Raw genomic sequence first — 14,180 nt, forward strand, 5'->3', positions numbered from 1 at the left:
AAGTATCAAGGTAGCCTGTTCACTTTAATGAATTCATTAACAGCACAAGACTCTAAATTAGTTTTCACGATACAATTTGCTTATTTTCTTTTTCCCCTCATGACGCCACATTGTTATCTATTCAACTCTAATACAATATTTTTCTTCACGCATTACGTTGTAATTCTGTCAAAATATTGATTCAGTCTGTGGCACACAGCTGCACCACTGTGTTACAGGGAGCAGAGCCCACAGTAATTGGGGATGCTGCTCTCATTTGCTATCCTCTGATGTGTCATGAAATGAAATGAGGTTATGCAACACGATTGCGGCGCCTCTCCTGTCAGAATTGAGGAAACGCTCCTGGCAGACCAGATGGATGCGAGGATGTGGCCGACGATCCCGACCAAATAAAGATGTAAATAAACTTCAAAAGGACTTTGTACAAACACGGAGAGGAGATATACAAGCCCTACACCAGAGTGCAACTGAACCAGCAAAGACTAGTAAAACAAATATCTTCTCCCATTAGGGATAATTACAGCAGAGAAGACAGAGATCGGGGACAGGGATTGTGAAGTAATATGTCTAGAAATAGCAGTGGAGACCCATGAGAGCGTCCATGGTTTTGCAGAGGAGCTGACTGGGGAGATAACGCGAGGAGGACCTGGGCCTCAGGCCTCAACACGGTGGGTTCACATGAGCTTCTTTTCTTCTCTAGTGACTTGTCGAGGGCCGACTTTGTGAAGGCAGTGTTAACATATCAGCTAAACAGAACGTTACATCATTATATTCTGCAGTAATTTAAACCATATGACACCATATTATGATGCTGATGATAATAACATTGTAGCAGTAAAGTAAAAGCCCCATAAACTCCCAGTGACAGTTGTTGGTGTTGGTACTCTCATTGGTATAAATAGAGTGTACAAAATATTATAAATTTGTCTTTGTAATGATGAATAGAATAGAATAGAATTTAATTAATGGATGAGTACTTTCAGGAAAATATTGTCTATGGCCAAAAAGCAGAGCATATGGGATGATGCTGGTATGATAAAATGGTTTAAAAAAGGCAGATGACAACAACAGTTGATCCACACTGGTATACACTACATAAATACATGGGATTTAACCTCTTAACTAGTTTTAAAAAGAGAGAAATAGTGATGTACAATAAGTAGGCTATAATACAATTCAGTCGTAGCACAACTTTTGGCCTAAAAGTTTCAGCAAACCTGAACATATATTCCTTGTGAAGGTAGCAATAGTAGAATGCAGTAGTACCGATAGTGGTGGTTTAATGTTTAATTACATAATAAACTGCCAACATAGTCAATGGTTTCGATTTTTTTCAAATAGGTGACCTTTCCCAGTCCTTTTAGCACATTTTAACAACTTAGTGTTGGTAACTGTTAAAAATGCAAGCACATTTGTGCCAGAGAAAGAGGAATGCTAATTCAAAATTAGGAGATTAGAAATGGGAATTATGAGAAAGTAAATTAAAATTATGAGATGGTAAATCATTATTATGAGTTCTGTCATTATTTTGAGATAGTAGCCCAAGTCGTTGTTTTTTTTTAAATTTAAGTCTTTGGTTTAAGATAATAAATCCTTATTTTGAGATACCATGTCATTATTTTAAGATACTAAATCATCAATAAGAGTTACAAAGACATCAATGGATTTAGGGACTCATCTATTGAGTCAATATTTTCAGATAGTAAATCATTATTTAAGGTTTTGTTGTTACTTTAAGAAAGTTACTCATTATGATGACCTGCAGGATTCATTGTAACACAGTGTCAGAGAGGAGCTTCCACAGGTTGTCTTCTCTGAGGTGGCGGACAGAGGTGGTTTTTGGTTGGATTATAATCCCTCTGCGGACAGGTGACCATCACAGTATCTTCTCCTCTTCCTCCTCCTCCTCCTCCTCAGCTGTGGAGTGATTGTTGCTCTACTCCCTTTGCTCCAGCAGCGGCTCCACTTCCTGATACACCTGTTTGGCAGGTAGGATCGGGAATGTGCCTCCGCCGCGTTCACTCTGAGTCATGACTCCGCAGACTATGGACGGCAGCTCACCGGCGCCTTGACGCAGCTCCGTCTTTTCCTCCATTATTATTATTATTATTATATAACTATTCGTATTATCGTCGCGGACTAAAATGCGTGGACTGCGCCAGGGGAGCCCCGCTGTGACCGTGGTGTGGCTGTTGTGTGCGCTCGGTTGTTCGGGTGAGTAAACACACGGGACGCCGCTGGCATGTTTCAATGGTTTCACAAGTTTCACCCGAGGACCCGGGTCTGTTCTCCGTGTTGGTTCATGTAGCAGGCGGCTGCTGCCAGTCACCTGGTAGTCAGGAGACTTTTACTGACGTGTAGTTAGAAGTTTTCACACAAGTTTACAGTCCACTTGGTTCATTTGAATAAAACCCAAAGGGAAGACCAGGTTTCCTGAGGAGTAAAGTCTACAGCTCTTTGCACTCAAACGCCATTTTAAGCCTGCCCTAGTTTTACCAGTAAGTGACAGACAATGAATCCACATCTGGGAATAAAACGGCTCAAGTCTTGTGCGTTACACACACACACACACGCACGCACGCACGCACGCACGCACGCACGCACAACTTCCCCATGTAAAACATGTGGTGAACTTCACGAGGAAGTTGAAGTGAGCTGTGCCTCAAACACAAGACATATTTGTTTGTCAATTCTTTATTTTAGTTTTGTGGGAATATGTCAACACCTGACCTTAGGAGTCAAGTCAGTTCCCACAGGGTGGTGTCAGGCGGATTCAGACAACTTGTAAATCAGGAGCTGTCCCTGCACCGAGGATTACACACATTTAAAGGGCTCTAAACTGTCTCCTGGTGAAGGTATCATCATAAAAACATCTGTCCAAATGGCTTCAGTGTGTCTGTTGCTCAGTCACAACACAAGCCACACTGTGAGCAGGGTGTTGTTGTCCTCCTGACTTCTTTGTTTATTTTTTGTTTTCTAAATATAAATGTCAAGATATCTTTGTTGTCAGCGGTATCAGCATCACCACTGACGAGCTTCCAACTTCCCAGTCCCACTGCTTATCTCCAGATTGACAGCATCTATCCTGTCTTCAAGTTAAAGAGCTCCTCGGCTTTCAAGGCCCCTTTGCTTGATATCCACTTCTACTTGATAGCGTTGTTCATGCTGTGGAGCCGCTCACCCTGGGGGTCTTTGGAGATGATTCTGGCTGATTGCATGATATCTCTCACACTATTTTCCGTCAGATAAACTTTGTCCTCATCATGGCTGTGGGGTCTTTGATGGAAACAGTGGTGTCAGTCCAGGATCAGATATATCTGCTGATTGCCGGGGCTTACTTTGCTCTCAGTTGGTCCTCAGTGAGAAGATGGTTTGAGGCCTTTGCTTTGAAATGGGATGGGCTTTCATTTATGCTCAGAAAGACTGTGTGTGAAACTCTCTGATGCTGTGTTGATGCTCAAATACAGCAGCATGTTAAAGGCCATGAACACAGTGATACATTTAAGGTTATAATAATTTGATTCGTATCAATGTTAGCGCCAGGGTCTTTCAGTTGATAAGTCGGTGCAATAATTTGGTCTCTACAGCCTTTTGATAGAGAGTTGAAAATTTGCTTAATTTATTCAAGGTCCCAGGGGGATTAATTCAAATGCCCTTAGTGCTTTGCCAACTTTTCATCCAGCACCACCACCAGTTTTTAAAATAAAATGTTATCCACTTCATGGAGGGCCACATTTTTTGCAGATATTCATGGTTCCCAGAGGATGAATCCCATGATGTTCATCATCCCCTGGCTTTATTTGCCTCTAATGCAGCCATGAGGTGGGTGTCTTCGGTTTTTGGAGTAAATATGTTGAGGTAATTGAAGGAATACCATGACATTTAATTAAGGTGTTGCTACCGTCAGGATGAATTCTGTGGACTTCTGTGACACCCTGATTTTTCATGTAGTGCCAGCTCCTCATGAGAGTTTCACCAGTACTTTGCTTTAAGACAAACACCTGCATGTCCATCTTCTTAACTGAACTTTGTGTTTAGTGCTAACTAGCTAAATTGAAATGGTCAATGCTGTCAGCAGTACTGCACCTTCTGAACATCAGCATGTTAGCATTGTAATTGTTAGCATGTCGTATTGGGGGTCAGCTCAAAGCACCACTTGTGTATTTTAGTCTCACAGAGCTGCTTATATGGCTGTAGAGTCTAGCTCCATATTTTCCATTAGATATGAATTCAGTCATCATGGCTCTGGAAGCAGTCTGTGTCTTTAGTGAGTTGTGGAACCAGCTCAGGTCGGCCTCCCTTGGCGTTGTGAAAGAAGTGTAACAAGATCTACATCTAGTGACAAACACAGGAGCAGAAGCTTTGTGTGGAAGTGAAGGTCCCTGATCAGAAAGAGGTGTAGCAACAAGTCTGTCAAACACAACAAGGCCTGTGGGAAACTTCTATCAGACTGTTCTCAGTTCAGTGTTTACTAGGAGGGTTTGCTTTGCTGACGCCTCATGTTACAGCAGTGTGTGTGTATTTGTAGATGCTATCATCTTTGCTTATATAATAGATTAGTAAAATGTCACTCCCATGTGTTGTCTTTGTCTGCCTCGGCTCTCTTCCTTGCTCTCATTCTTCCTGAACACCTTTGACATTAAAATATGCACATATCACATATCATCCCTGACCTTCTTTCTACTCTCCACTTCCAGTCCCTCCTCTAGTCTCCTCTATCTTGGTGAATTCTCCGGCAGAAGTCCATGCGTCCAGTGGGGACGCCGTCAAGTTGTCTTGTGCGTTCACTTCCACCAGCAGGCCAACCAGTAAGATGACTGTCGACTGGTCTTACAGGCCCCAGAGTGGAGGCCCACCACAGACAGTGAGTATACATTTATCAGAACAATGCTGTATTATAGACCTGGTGGCAGGAGGTGTTTTAATTAACATGTCTATCCGAAGTCTATCCGTTCTAAAGGTTGAGTTTTAGTTTTACTTAGTTTTACTTTGTCAAGGACATTGATTAGTTGAAAGACAGGCAATTTATTGGCAAGTGGTATATGTGCAGGGTTAATTTATAATTTTTATATATATATATATATATTTTTTTTAAATGCCAAAGACTCATTTCATCCACCCTCTCTTCTTTCCTTTCTTAGCCCGCTATGGGAATATTTTGGTATTTTGGACTACTGCTCAAAAAGAGAATAATTTCAAGACGATACATTTTGCTTTGAGAAAGAGAGATAAACATTTTGTGATACTGTTTTTAGGCTGTTTACCATCGAATCAAAATTTTTGTTCATAGATGTCATATTTGTTCCATCGATTGTGAGCTTAAAACTCCTTTTATCCACTGGTCAAAAGATGGTCTATCTTTCTTGCCGGAACACAGCCATTGTGTAATTGGCAAGTCGTCCTTATCTTAAAATACGTGATCCCTATTTATCCACTGTAGTAGAAAAGTAAAGATAACTACCTAAGATCACAGTTAAACACGTGATGATAGAGTTTAGAATAGAAAGCCTTTATTCTCATTAGAATCAGTAAGAGAAAGCAGCACATTGAAATTTGAGCCGATACCTTGGAAAAGCTGCAAATTCAAAAGAAACACAAGTTTAAAATCTGTCAATTCAAACAAACCATTGAGAACATAACCATTGAATATGAGACTAATAACTACTTAGAAGAGTGGTTACCCTTTTGTCAATGCACAGAATGGATATTGATCTACAATGGTGTGAATATGAATGTCAACATATGACGTTTATTAATTGGTAGACCAAAGAGTAATACATATTCTCTTTTGACACTAACGTATTCAAGTTCGTGAGTGTATGTATACGTGTAACATTAACACAGTGTAGGATTAGTCAATAATCAAGAAAATAATTAGCAATGTAAACATGTCTGAGTTTCAGCATGATTGCAGCCTTATATTATTTCCATTTAATCTTTTAGATCTCAAACAGATTGTGTACAGCTATGTGACTTCTTATGCTTTCTTCTTTGACCCTCTGACTTATCTTAACCTACATGTTCACCTGTACGCATACCCCTAAGAAGACTTAGCCCAAGTTGCACTTTAATATAGATACTCTATACATTATTAAGTTTCCTCTACCAGCATCACCGGGCGGATCCTGTATTCAGCCCGCCACCTTCCAGCACATGCTTTTGCGTCTTGTGGAGGCTTCATCAGGAAACCCCTGCTGGTCAGGTACCTTAAATCCCCTTCCTCTGTGGCGGCGTTGTGGTCCTGAAATGCGTTCGGATGTTTCCATTCCCCCCCATAACTGCACTCAGTCCTCTAACCCCACAGGCAGTCTGGGTTCAGCTTCAGCCACATAATTTAAGCAGCTCCATTTGGACTTGAGGATAGCCATGATGTGTGGTTCTGCGAAATCGCATTTGAGCACAAAATCCATAGTGTGGTAGCTGCAACTGTATATGCCATCATCTCCTATAGGAGCACTCAGACTTAAGTGGAGGCTAATGTTTTGTGGCCGTGCTGATATGGAGTGCTGTTGGTTTAGTCATTAAGATCCAGTTGTCTTGTTTTAAAGAGTGTAGGGGGAGGAGAAGGAAAAGGAGTGCATGGTATATCAGTGTTAGTTTGTATATTCATGTGTCAGCAGATAGTGGGGCGATACCTCACTAAGTTGCACAACTACAATAAAAAGGCGTGTCGGTAAGACAAAACCACAAACTGTCGGCATATCCTTTCACAGCAACCCCAGCTCGTTTGTTCTCTTTATCACTGATAAATAATGAGAGCCAGTTTCCTGATCCGTAGATGGAACCAAGTCTGGACGTTTCTAATTTCAATTTCCAAGGCTGCATTTGCTCTCCATCCAATTTCATTAGAGTTTTGGCCAGTTTTTTTGGCATGTGTCCCCCCCCCCCCCCTCCCAGTCGTATATCACACCGGGAGAGACCATGAATAAGCATGTGAAAAGCTCCGTCAGAAAATATAATTTTTGCTGCCAAAGCTTTAGTGTCAATCCGAAGTGCTGCAGTGCTTCAGTGGTTTGTATAATTACCTCAGCCCTGATGAGAATACATTTTGTAGATTGGAGAAGAGAGGCTGGATGTTCAATCAAATATCAGTGGGAGCTGATGGTAATTGGAGGATTAGGCAATTGAATTCTGCTGAATACGTCTAAAAATAAATCTATTATGAAGATGTGAAAGCTAATGTTGTCAAGTCAGTGGAAGCTTTTGTTTGAAATGTCTCAGATTTATGGCGTAGGTGGCCCCAGTTTCAAAGTGTCTCTGTCGTTGTCCTACTGCAGTTTTTTACACAAATTTAAGATGGCTGACATGTTTGTTGCAGACCGAGCAGACACTGACTTCAAGCTGCTCTCGTGTAGGCTTAGCTATGCCAAGTCCTCAAATGATAAGTCATGGATGAATAACAGTGCAGGGAGATACGAGTGTTTTTTTTATCTCCGACCAGGTTTTACAGTCGCTCTCTCAGGAAAATGATTCAGATAGACACACAGCTGTAAAACTATAAAGCTATATCAGTGTCTGTTTTGATTGATTTCTCAGAGAACAAATCATGGATCTTAATGAGCAAAATCTGGCATATTTAGGGGACTGATATTAAAAGTTTTTGCAATTTGGTGCAGATCCAAATAAAGATGTGGATCTAGTGATTTAAATGTGGTTTCATAAGGGGATTGTTGGGCCTTGGCAAAGGTATGCACACAACTTGCTGACATGGCACATCCGCTTGAATCCATCAATTGAGTAATTTGTATCAATATTAGCTCAAATAGTTTCTCTCTCATTGCAATGACCGAATGTTTTGTGAAGTTTCAGGTGCACGTGGTTTGATAGTGGGATGTGAGTGAAGGCATCTTGTGTGGCATTTGGATTTCAACATACTGTTGAATCTAACATGGTTGTGAATTTGACAACAAGTGGTGGTGAGAGGAGCATCATTATCCAATAAGCTGAGTTGATATTTCTTCTTACTTTACTTACTTTACACGCTTTCTCCTCTGCTTAGACCAAAACATGTCTCTGTGGGGATCATTACAATGTATTCTGATTCTGATACCTGTACCTTGGATCGGTGCCACGCACAATACTTTTCTATTTCTTTTCTCTAGTGTCGTCTTACAGTTTGTTATTCAGCTTTCATTAAAATGAGGTTAAATGTATTTTAAGTAAGCAAATGGTATAAAACAGCACAAAAACAGTATCCAAGAACAATAGAGAATATGTGGCAAGAAATCGTTTTGCCTGCATCACTAATCAGTCGTTCGTTTTGTTTCTATGTTCAGTTTTTTTTTTTAAATCCTTTTAGTCTCATGGTTAGTGGTGACTAATCAGGGACTTACAAAAATCAATAAAAAAAGAAAACTCACAAATCCTTGATTAACTCTCTGACAAATATACTGTATCTTCATTCCCACTTCACCACCCACACATGTCTTGCTTTTGAGAGGTCAGCTTGATGTGGGAGTAATGACGGTATGGAGTTTAGTTGTTGAAAACAGACTAATACTTGATCAGATTTGTATTCATACTAGTGCAGTGTCTGTTCTAAACCTGCCTGTTTGGAATGGTCTGTTCTCCTGTGCTGTGTTAATGCTCTGGAGCTGCTTTAGAATTATACCTTGTCATTAGTGTCATTAGTGTCATTGGTTCCAATGCTCTGCCCTTTGCATGTGCAGGGGGGAGCAACAATAACACCCCGACCGCACAGCAACACAACAATGATTCTGCTATGAAAGACCTAAGATATAAGTCAATTTACACCCAATTATATTCATATTTATCAACAGAAGATATTAACTAGAAAATAAATTATTATTCTTCATTGACCTTTTTAACTCAAAATGTATTTAATGAAATAAAACTCTAGAACTCACTCTTATGGTACATTTAATATCATAGAGGAGACAGTGAAATAAGAAATGTCTCAGTGCATCACTTCACACAAGTGTTTTCTTTTATCTGTCCAGTTGTGTAAGTCACAGAGTCAATGCATTGTGTGTTAAGTATATTTGTATTATACGATGGCAAGTTTAACTGTCTTTCTCTTTTCTTTCAGTTTTTCCACTTCTCCTCGAAGGCGTTCCTTCCATCAGACGGTCAGTTTGCTGGTCGTATCCAGTGGCAGGGAACCCCGGCGCGAGGGGAAGCGTCCATCTCGTTGATCAACGCCACGTTGAGCGATAACGGGACCTTTACATGCTCAGTTAGAAACCCTCCTGATGTCCACGGGTCCCCAACTTCACACACAGTACTCACAGTTACACCAAAAGGTAGGATTGCACACACATATGCTGGAAATTCTCCACATTTCGCAATAAAAGGTTCGCAATCATTTGACCTCCTGCAGCCTCTTCAAAGCTAGCTTGAATGCAGGTAACATATCGGTGTATTACAAAATCAAATCTTGACTCTTATAATGTAGTCCCGATGCATTCTTGATTAAAATTCATATGCCTAAAGGTTCACACTCTACTCAATGCTTGTTCTGATTTCCCCCGAGTTTTCTGTGTTTGGCTTTGCCCCACAATAGATTGTAAACTGTAAACTGTATACTATGCAGAGTCTGCACTGGGAGGAAGTAGCTTCTACTGCCAGACCCATATTTTTTTGCAGCAGACTAATCCAAACATGTCTTCAGTGTTTGTATAAGCTTGTCATGATGTTGCCTGTGTGTTTGCCTGCCTCTGCTCACAGCACATTGCCTCTGGTTAGATGCAGGGAAGAAGTGGGGGAGTAATGATCAGATATAACTTACCTACTTTTACTGATGTAAACTGGTTTTGACGTGCATTTACATTACATTTCAAAGCAACTTACAAAAAGTGCATTCAACCATGAGGGTACAAACCCAGAACAACAAGAATCAAGAAAGTACAATCTTCTTTAAGAAAGCCAGGCTACAAAGTGCTATATGTAGGTTTGTAGACGTTTGTAGAAGGCATCATAATAAAGTATATTAAGGGAAATATTTTGATACTTGATTTTCTTGTCGAAAGGGTAATATAGATATCAGTCTTTCATATCTGCGGTAAATATGAAAAAGCCCCTTTTCCACTGATCAGAAACCCACTACCACTTGCTGGCTGGCTTCAGTTTGCAATGGGAATGCAAACAATCATAATTCACTCTCAGGTCAAATGACTCTGCAATAGACAAAGATTTTGTATGGACTCCCATCGGCAGTGATGGAAAGGTGACACCCGGGTAAACCCTCTCATTTGACCAGACCGCGAGATGAGAGAGCCACCCAGTTTGTGGCATGGTTGTGACGTCAAACATGACACAACTGGGGGGGGGGAAACTAAAAGACAAACTCTTCTACTGGCGATAGGAAAGGAGTGGTTTGACTTTCTTTAGTGGGGTGTACTCGTGTTTAAAAATCCTCGTATACACACTAATTTAGTTGTGAAGGGGGTGTAAGTAGAGTGACTACCAGCACTGCTAAAGCATACTAGCTCATCTTTCTTTAAAATGTCCTGGGCGCCAGGCAATTAGGAAGTCACTGGTCCCAGCTAAGACACAAAACACCATGTGTAGTAGAGACACGTTTACTGAATTTGTAATTGCTTGTTCACTACCATTAAATTGGTTAGACTTTAATTACTGCAAGTGCAAAGTGACACACAGTACTAACAGTTTTTTCTGTATATGGTGTGAGCAGCTAATATCTGTATAATGAATGCTTTTTAAGTGTGGATGATATCATGATATGATGTCATGTACATGTGGGGTGATGAACAGCTTATTAATGCAGGTCCTGTGACCTCCTACCTTCTCCACAGCCGTCAGCATTCGCTTCTCTGATGTTGCCGTCCTGCTTGTTTTCATCCTCCTCCCCTCTGGTGTCATCACCCTCATTCTGATTGGACGGATAATCTGTCCCAAGAAGAAGCGCAGCCAATCAAAGGCCTACAGATCACCCATAGAGGTCACGGAGGGGTGAGTAGATTTATTCAACCAATCACTGCTGAGGGTCTCCGGGGAGTAATGATAGTTATTGCAGGCCTTGATGGTTATATATGCTCTCCTGGGTTGCTAATTTGATAAAGATTACTGAAGAATTTAAATTTAAATAAGAATGTGCTTTTTGAAGACAGGTGCTGTGAATCAATGAGACGTCCAGCAGTAAAATCTGAAACGATCAGATCTACAGGCGGGTTGACCGAGTAGCACGCACACACCCTGAGGTGTGAAGCCACACAGGAAGTGCATTTTGCTATTTTGAGTTGTGTAACACAGGAATATATTTAAATATATATGCTTTTACATGTTGCATTAATTACAACCATTTGGAGCAACTCTATCAATCTGCAGAATCTCTTCTTTATTTATTTACTTTGCCTTCCATTGTTCTCTTGCTTTCTCTGTCTCACACTGAGGCCTATCACTGACCCTATGAAAATGTCTTCTTTCATCTAGAAATTTAAAAAAAGAACATAGTGATGCGTACCTTGGCATTGATCCAGGTCTGTGGTTAATCTATGAACTCCTGAGTTTTTCTTTCGCATGTGAAGAATGCTGGAGGAGATTGTATGGATCAGATAGACAACCGAAACCTATAGATGTCGCTAGGAGCAATCAGGAGCCAGGATATGACATATGGGTTTCGCTGCATGTTTATATATTTCCAAGTATACATCTTAGTATGCGTATTTTTCGTTTATGACACCTCTTTTTCATCCCCAATTATTTGTATCCTTCCAGCCGTGTGTCTGGTGCGTGGAAGAAACGTCACCACTCTTACTCACATTTTCCAGGGGATCAACATTTCCTGGACATTTTATGAGGGTTCTGGCCTGAAAATATCTGAAACGACTGACTCATACATTTGCATTCTCACATGAAGCCCCTCCTGTATCCAGCTTTTATCTGCACTCATCTGACTCTCAGCACAAAAGAGGAAAAAGCTAATTTCCCAGTATTTAGCCGTGTGTGTGTTATGTGACATATAATGAAAATGAAAAAGCCTTGTTCATTAAATCCCAAGAACAACATAAATACCGTGTCAAAATATAACAAACAAGTTTTTTTCATTGTTATTGTGGGTGTTGTCATTATTGAACATTGCTTTTGTCCAATTCATCAGAGACGAGTATGGCGTCCAGCCACCGGGGGTCAAAGAAAAGGGGGTCTCATGCTGTGACCTATATTTGATGGTACAGTACAGAACATTTCATCACTGCACATTGTCATCCAGCCCATAAATAACTTAATGAGACATGTCTGCCAGATCCTTTTCACGTGTTTAATTTTATATGCCCTCTATGTCTGAAGATGGGACCTGATGGTGTATTAAATATTGATCCTTTTTTTCCAATGTAGTTATTTAGTGTGTGTGTGTGTGTGTGTGTTTTTTTATGGCTTGCTCTCATTCTCTGCTCCTCTGTTTGTCCAGGACTCAGACGATGAAGAGGAGTATTACGACATAGAAAAGAAGCCTCCAGTGGATGAACGCTATGCCGAGTCTCAGTTCTAGAGAACCCTAGTGGTTGAGAGTTGTACCTGAGTTGAAATCTGGACTTTTCCCTGACAAAGGGGAGTTACAGAATGGAAATCATTGCTGGATTCATGTCGTCTGTGCCACTGTCAACCACTCACGGAGCCACTCTGGTGATGGAGTTTACGTTTTGTGGTGACCCCCTTTTTGTATTTTTGTATAAAGACGATCAGAGTTATCTGTGCACAGCATGATATTCACACTATTAAATACAGTCTAGCAATAATTTGTTTTACCTTTTGTTCACAAGCCCCGAAATTTTCTAAAAGCTTCCCAAAACCACTTCACAGCTTTTATGCCTATGTGCCCTGGGAGAGCAGAGGTATAAATTCTAAATAAAATCTCAGAGTCCGGGGTTTTGATTGGATATTATTTGTTTATTGTGCATGTCCAGGTCAGTAGCTGGGATCATCTTGCCCATTAAAAACTGACCCAGTGCATGCAGACACAAACACATAGACTGTTTATTTTTATATTTTGATGATTTCAACGTTTCACTCTTATTTTGAAGGAGATAGATCTGTTTTGTCTAATTTATTGCCTGTGTCAAAGCGGCTTTATGAAATGTGTCCGTTCCTTTGTTGAGCTTTAGTGAAATATTTCTGTTTATATTCTTAATATTTGGACAGAAAATAAATTGATGTGCAACATTAGCTGCAACCACTTGATACTATTTATGCTATAGTACTGTATATAAAGTATATTTGAAATATCCTCAGTCCTCTGTATATTACTGTACTACATGTCCGAGGTGAATGTGTGTGTCTGCCATCTTACTATACTTTGGGGATGTCTGGACTGAGTCTTGGTTTTGGATTCATAGCTTGCTTGTGTTGATTCATTTTTTAGAAATGTTTTTGCTGAAATAAATAGTTTATGAGCAGCTTCTTGTGGCTTTGTATGAGAATGAACATGACGATACAAAACGATGCTTCCAGCTAGTTCATATACAAAATTAGTTAATTACATTGGTTAACCAAAAGAGATCATTTGTTTGTAAAGGGGAAAGCAAACAGCCACCATGTCTCCTCTGCTCCCGCTGTGTTTGGTCTGTTGCACTATTCATGAATGGGTCTATTCCACTATTTATGAGTTCTTGAATATTCCTTTAAAAACTCTTAGGACAGGCTTGAGTCTCCAAGCTTCTCTCGCAAATTGCAGCAGCATCTGTCTCATCTACGCGGTCGTGGGACTCGAGAGTCATAAGAACAGACCGGATAAAAAGCCACCAATGAAAGGCACCAGTCCTCATTCTGTGTCATTCCTTTTCTTTTTCTCATTCCTCTCATTCCTCTCATTCATGCGCATTCAGGTTTCAATAATTCACACCTAGCATTGTGAAACAATTATCATTCCCTCTTCGTTTGAACTACCATGGCAACAACTTACTGATGTCAGTCAGAAGGAAAATAATGTGTTTAGAAAACTGATTGAGGACAAGAATCACTGACATCTCACTACCTGGATTCGAGGAATGATTTTTTTCTATTATTACTATTATTAATTTTATTATTAAAAGGTGTTCTCTCTCTCTCTCTCTCTCTCTCTCTCTCTCTCTCTCTCTCTCTCTCTCTCTCTCTCTCTCCCCCCCCCTTTCTTCATGTTAAAAGGGGAATATTTTCGGAAGCTGCACATCCAAACTAATGGACACTTACAGTAAATTAATAAATCTACTTATGACAATATGTTA

General features: G+C 40.3%; 1 protein-coding gene across 1 annotated transcript; it reads left to right on the plus strand.

Annotated features, from left to right (window-relative positions):
* Nucleotides 1-1,811: 1,811 nt before the first annotated feature.
* On the plus strand, nt 1,812-13,373 carry mpzl3 (myelin protein zero-like 3). Its single transcript, XM_061073385.1, has 6 exons — nt 1,812-2,214; nt 4,698-4,864; nt 9,050-9,263; nt 10,776-10,932; nt 12,080-12,149; nt 12,389-13,373. The coding sequence occupies exons 1-6, from the start codon at nt 2,145-2,147 to the stop codon at nt 12,467-12,469; spliced, it is 759 nt and encodes a 252-aa protein (XP_060929368.1). The 5' UTR covers nt 1,812-2,144; the 3' UTR covers nt 12,470-13,373.
* The last annotated feature ends 807 nt before the right edge of the window (nt 13,374-14,180 follow it).

The sequence above is a fragment of the Limanda limanda genome, chromosome 6, assembly GCF_963576545.1.
Source record: "Limanda limanda chromosome 6, fLimLim1.1, whole genome shotgun sequence".
In the NCBI taxonomy this organism is placed as follows: domain Eukaryota; kingdom Metazoa; phylum Chordata; class Actinopteri; order Pleuronectiformes; family Pleuronectidae; genus Limanda; species Limanda limanda.

Coding starts and splice junctions, on each gene's coding strand:
- mpzl3 (XM_061073385.1), top strand. CDS start 2,145: ATGCGTGGACTGCGCCAGGGGAGCCCCGCTGTGACCGTGGTGTGGCTG. Junction 4,865..9,049: donor GTGGAGGCCCACCACAGACA/GTGAGTATACAT, acceptor CTTTTCTTTCAG/TTTTTCCACTTCTCCTCGAA. Junction 10,933..12,079: donor CCCATAGAGGTCACGGAGGG/GTGAGTAGATTT, acceptor CCAATTCATCAG/AGACGAGTATGGCGTCCAGC.